The sequence below is a fragment of the Teleopsis dalmanni genome, chromosome 1, assembly GCF_002237135.1.
Source record: "Teleopsis dalmanni isolate 2A chromosome 1, ASM223713v2, whole genome shotgun sequence".
NCBI classification, from domain to species: Eukaryota; Metazoa; Arthropoda; class Insecta; order Diptera; family Diopsidae; genus Teleopsis; species Teleopsis dalmanni.
The window spans coordinates 121733199-121739923 of record NC_051846.1 but is presented as its reverse complement, the minus strand read 5'-3'; the positions used below and the strand labels follow the sequence as shown (position 1 = coordinate 121739923).

The following is a 6725-nucleotide window of genomic DNA, read 5'->3' as shown; positions in this document are numbered from 1 at the left end:
ATTTTGTTTTCTTCTGATTCTTTTTACGAATCTTAAAGTATACGATAATATCCGTTGAAGTCTTCCAAATGAGTTGTTGTGTCTTATTGAATATATGAACTCTCCAGGATTTGCTGTGCCTGCAACAACAGACAATGTAGATACTTGAGTTTCCTTCTTCCGTTCAGGATCAATGAGGGTTTCGGATTTTAATGCTGATGATGGTTTTGAAGGCCACAGTTCTTCCCGACCATGCAGGAACATACATAGGTCCATAAAACCACATACTTGATGACTGTAGTTTATGGGGTGCAAGGCCTCTTGATAAAATGTCAGCTGGATTGTGTTCCGAACTGACGTGGCGCCACTGACTTGTGGCTGTTAATTGATGAATGTTGCTTACCCTGTTTGCAACGAAAGTGTGAAATTTTGATGATGGAGAGTTGATCCATGATATCACTATTTGTGAATCACACCAAAAGAACGTCTGGTAATTTCTTATTTGTAGGTCGTTCTTTATTCTTGTTGCTAGTTCTGCGCCAACCACAGCTGCACAAAATTCGAGACGAGGTAATGTCAACCTTTTCAAAGGTGCAACCCGAGACTTAGCGCACAATAGTCGTACAATAATTTGACCATTCTGAAGTGTTGATCGCAAATACGCTGCAGCACCATATGCCTTTTCTGATGCATCTGTAAAGATGTGTAATTGAATGTTGGCAGGAACTTCGCCCTTGAAAATATGACGAGATATCTGCAGACAATTTACTTTCGTCAAATTGTTCCGGAACTCTAACCACTGTTTATGTAATTCAGTCGGCAGTTTTTCATCCCAATCCATCTTTAAATTCCATAATTCTTGAATAAAGATCTTTGCCATCACCACAACTGGTGACAAAAGTCCTAGTGGATCAAATAGCCTTGCTAAATCTGAGGTTGCACTGCGCTTCGTCGTGCTGCAAACAGGTTCCAATTTAACCTTGACGCATAAACTATCAGATTTTGGACACCAGGATAATGCAAGAGTTTTTGTTGTATCGTTATTATTTTCTAAATCTAAATTGACTTCTAGGTCATCGTGTGGAATTCCTTGTAGTAGACTTGGATGATTTGCGCACCATTTTCGCAATTTAAAACCGCTTGCTGTCAGTATTTTGTTTAATTGACTCTGAGTTTCCAACAATGTTCTCAGACTATCTGCCCCGTGTAAACAGTCATCTACATAGAAGTTTTGTTTGAGAGCAGATGCACCTAATGGATAATTTTGCATATTGTCATCAGCTAAAACTTGCAAACATTTGGTTGCTAGATACGGTGCTGATCTAGTACCATATGTTACTGTGTTGAGTTCAAAGTACTTTATAGGTTGACTTGGTTCATTTCTCCAAACTATAAGCTGACATTGTCTGTCTTTTGGATGTACAAGTATTTGTTGGTACATCTTTTCAATGTCTGTTGTAAACACATAACGAGGAAGACAGAATCGTAATAAAATAGATAGTAATTCACTTTGAACAGTTGGTCCGATGTGTAGTAAATCATTGAGAGATTGTCCTGATGTTGTTTTGGATGATGCATCAAATACCACACGTAACTTGGTGGTGGTACTGTCGGGTTTAAGCACATAATTGTGTGGTATAAAATAATGTGGTGACATAATCCTTTCAATATCTATTTCGGTCATATGTCCCAATTTTTCATATTCACCTAAAAACTCTACGTATTGTGATTTGAGGTGACTATCGTTTGAAAGTCTACGCTCTAGTGCTAGAAATATATTTGTAGCAATGTCTTTCGAATCTCCCAAAGCGAATCTGTCATTTATAAAAGGAAGACGTACGACGAATTATCCCGTAACATTCTGATATGTAGTTTGAGTGAATTGGGCTTCACATTGTTGTTCTGCTATTGACAAGACCTTTGAGTGAGTATCAACTTCTTCAACCTTCCAAAATTGTTCTACTGCATTTTCTAAACTATCTTCTGCAACCATTGTATAACTACCACATGTTGCAACCATTGTGTTACCATTTTGAATTTTTCCAGATACGATCCATCCGAGCACAGTGTTCTGTAGAATTGGTAGTTCCCTTGAAAGTTGTATTTGACCAGGACTTTGGAGTTGATGATAAAATTCTGCTCCAAGCAACATATCAATTTTGTCAGACTTATAGAATGTAGGATCTGCTAATTGGATGTTATTGGGCAGATTCCAATTTGAAATTTGTAAGTGTTGCGATGGTTGATTGGATACAATTTTTGGCAACACAAATGCTTCAAGTATTGTTTTGTAATCGGTCACTTTTGATTGCACAGAAAGTGTTGTACGAATTTTAGAACTCAATTTACCTATCCCTATGCCTTCGATGCAAATCGAACTGGAGCTTACTTGCGGACCTAATCTGGATGCCAGTCGTTCAGTCACAATATTTATTTGTGAACCTGAATCCAATACTGCTCTGCACTCGACTGTTCTTCCATTAGAGTTGGATGCTAAAAGTTTTGCTGTTCCCAAAAGAACGAAACTGGTCTGACCATGATTGATGGATGACATTAGAGTTGTTTGTGCAAGTGGCCTTGAAGTATTTTCAACTAACTTATGATTTTATGGTTGAACTGGGTGTCTATTTTGATGCAACAGTGTATTATGTCTTCTTTGGCATATAGTACAACCCCTGCTGGAGCATTGTAATGCCATATGACCAGGTGACGTTTCAGTAAATCATACTTCTGTTGTATGGATTTACGTTTGAAAGTTTCACATGAAAATAATTGATGACTACTATTGCAAGTAATACATTTTGATCCTGAGTCTGTAGCTGCAAGTGCTACTGCTGGATGTCGTGGTTTGTGACTTTGTTTGTGGTTTCCATTCGTCATTGATTCGAATGCCTGAAATCTTCCTTCTAGGAACCGCAATAATTCTTTTAATGAAATTATTCTTCGGCTGTCTTCTAACGATTGCTCGAATGCCGTATGTGAAGCTTTGTCTAGCTTTCTAATAATTACGTGAACCATTATGGCGTCCCAAGATTTAACATCAATACCTTGAGCTGCTAATCCATAATAACATTCTTTTGTAACATCATGTATGCCCTTAAGACTGCTTGCTGATTCAATTGTTATATTTGGTTGTGATAACAATTTATTGAGTAATGCTGTCACCAAGAGTCGTTTGTTGTCATACCGATTTGACAGAATATTCCAAGCTATATTGTTATTTTTCTCGGAAATTGGCAGATGCCGTATGAGGGCTTTCGGCTCACCCGCCAAATTTGTAGATAGATGGAACATTTTGTGGGCTGCGCTTATTGATTGATCATGGATCAATTGTTGAAACAAATCTCTAAATTCTCTGTACCGAGCTCTGACTGCTTCTTTAATAACGCATCCATGGCGATGTTTGAATTTTCGGTCCGAAAATTCCAATGAATAAATACTTCAGCTGCTTGATGAGTGAAGTACACCTGATTATGTCCTTTCTGTAGACAGTTGACTCCTTCAAAGTGTTCTTCGTCAGGATAATGAAATGAAAATTGATATTATATCAATAATCACGTCGGGGTCACCAAAAAATGTACGCTACTTGGTGCTAACCCAGATCTTTAATCTGTGTTAGCTTGGTAGCCAATTCTTATGTGTAAAATAGTTTGAGCACTTGTAACCCAAACTACTTGAATTTTCTATGTTGATTAGTTTGAGCGCTTGAAACCCAAACTAATCGATGCGAGAAAGTAAGAAAGTTATAATTGATTTCGTTTCTTTTTCTTTTCCTTCTGAACTTTATTAAAATTATTTCTTATATTTATACAAAAATTATTTTATAAAAAGCTATTAAATTATGCATTAATTAACAATAAATATTAATGCATAATTCACAAATAAATAAATTTGCCTACGCTGTGCTGACATAATTATAGGCCAACATATTACACACTTTCTTCAGTGCATTGACCAACAAGAAAAGCTGATAATGCAAAATTGCACTTTTTGTTGGTCAATGACTGGTCGCAGTGTTGGCCCAAATAATATGTAAACACATGTAACCAAATATCATAAAAAATAAAAATATAAAATAATATGAAATAAATGCAAACATAAACAGTATTTATAGAGTATATGATCCTCCATGACTTCGGGTACATAAAATAAAAGTGTGTCGTTATCTTTTTTCCGATATAAAACACCGTTTCGCATCTCATAGTCTTTATGTTCAGCCCTTTGCAATTGTTCTCCTATAGACTTTAATTTTTTATCTTTAAGTTGACAAATTGTCAAGTTCTCTTCAAATGTGTTGGAGTCTATCGTCAGTATGTGGGTATTTCTACTTAGTGCGTCTACATGTTGCATCCTATTTCCTGTTCGATGTTCTAATACATAGTCATAGTTCTGTAATTCTAAAGCCCAGCGGGCAATCCTAGAGTTCAACTCTTTTTTATTAAGTGTTAAAGTCAGGGAATTGCAATCTGTTATTATTTTGAACTTAATGCCTTGCAAATATACTCTAAATCTCTTCAACGCATATACTATTGCTAAAGTCTCTAGTTCAAAACTATGGTATTTAGACTCCGTTTCACTTGTTCGCTTTGAAAAATAAAATACTGATTGTTGGTTTCCGTCTTGTTTCTTTTGCATAAGAATTGCACCAAATCCTAACGCAGTTGCATCACAGTGTAATTCGGTAGGATCGTTAGGGTTGTATAAAGCCAAAATTGGGGATTCCAACAACTTTTGCTTGAGCGTTTCGAAACATTTTAATTCATTTGCCCCAAAACTAAAAAGTTTTTCTTTTCTTAAAATATCATATAAAGGTTTTGTTAACGTAGAAAAATCCTTCACAAACCGTCTAAAATAAGAACAAAGTCCCAAAAAGCTCTGAACCTCATGCGTCTTACTTGGGATAGGAAAATTTTGCACTGCCTCTAATCCAGTGACGACGCGTGCCCTATCTGGAAGGGTGTGCGGCCCTTCTTTAATGTTGTTTTTACATGTACCACTTATATTAAAATATATGAGATCTTTTATTAATAACTATATTATATAAGGCAACAATATATTCGCGCAATATTATATTAACAATTCATTAACAAAATAACATATTAAACAAATTAAATTAATAATTTATATATAAATTTAATATTATATCAATATGGAAGAAACAAAACTTTTCACATAATTCTCGTAACATCAAACCAAATTTTTTCAAACAAAAGAGTTTGTACTTAAAAACATACATGTTTGTGCAGTGATCAAACAAAATCGAAACCACTTGCAATGTGCGCACAAGTACCCCGCACAATAAGAACAGAAATTCGTGGGTGCTGCTGTTAAAAGGGGAGAGACGAAATGTGATAGAAATGTATGGTGAGATGAGCTGCAAACTTCAGCCGCTCATGCAACCACTTTGGCAAATCATCATGTTGGATTCGTATGCGTGCAGTTGATATTCGAGTAGAACAGAAAATTACTCTCATACAATTCCCACTATATAAATCTCTATTTCTGATATTACGAACGGGAGCACACGCACATTATTTTGTTCATATGTAACGTATGAATGTGCGGCCAACTTCTTAGCACACAAAGGGGAGAGACGAAATATAATAGAAATGTTCTGTGATTTGAGCTGCAAATATATGAGCACAACTAACAAGTATAGCGGCTAACAGAAGCAAATTAATTGAGTTTTCATAGACAATTATATTTAATTGTTTTTGCTAAAACTTTGAAAATATATATTTATATGGAAATGTAATAAATAATAATAATTCTTGATGTAAAGATACTTAATAAATTTATATACCTATGTTATTTAACATTTTGCAAATTATATTAGGGTGTTCACCGCACACCTCCGCACCTTAGAGCAGTCGTCACTGCTCTAATCCCTTATCATCTGGTTTAATTCCTTCTCCTGATATTACGTATCCTAAGTATTTGACATTTGACTGTAAAAATTCACACTTGTCTATTCGTAATTCTAATTTGTTTGCTACCAATCGTTCAAAAACTTCTGTCAATATTTCAACGTGACTTTTACTATCTTTTGTTGCTATCAATATGTCATCAAGATAAATAATAACTTTGCCTTCTTTTACCATGTCAGAAAAGATTTTATTCACATACCTCTGAAAAACTGAAGGCGCGTTGCGAAGTCCAAATGGCATTCTCAACCATTCATATTGACCTATGGGTGTTGTAAATGAAGTATATTTAATTGATTCGTCATGCATATAAACGTGAAAGAATCCATTTTTCAAGTCTAATTTAGTGAACAAGTTTTTTTCTGATAGCATGTCAATGAGATCATCGATAAGTGGTATGGGGTAGTTGTCTTTAAGTGTTCCTTTGTTAAGTGTTCGGTAGTCTACACACATTCTTAAATCTCCTGTCTTTTTCTTTACTAGTACTATTGGTGAAACATACTCCGACTCACTTGGTCGAATAAAACCTTTTTCCTGGTATTCATCTAACAACTTTTGCAATTTTTCTTTCTCTGCGTATGACAGTCGTCGTGGGGGACAGTGAAAAGGCTTACAATTTTCTAGATTCAATTTCATTTCGCACTTTATTTTTGGAACTGTGGGCCGTTCTGATGTATAATATGATTTCTCAAAAATTTCTTTAAATTTCCTTTTTAAATTAGGACAAATATTTGACCCTATGTTCAATTCATAACTATTCTCTATTTGTGGATATTCTATAGACAAAATATTAAAGCAATCATTTTCCTCATTGCAATTATA

General features: G+C 35.1%; 1 protein-coding gene across 1 annotated transcript; it reads right to left on the bottom strand.

Moving 5' to 3' along the window:
- Positions 1-169: 169 nt before the first annotated feature.
- Positions 170-1663, bottom strand: LOC119665837. Its single transcript, XM_038075087.1, has one exon. The coding sequence runs from the start codon at positions 1661-1663 to the stop codon at positions 170-172; it is 1494 nt and encodes a 497-aa protein (XP_037931015.1).
- Positions 1664-6725: the final 5062 nt, after the last annotated feature.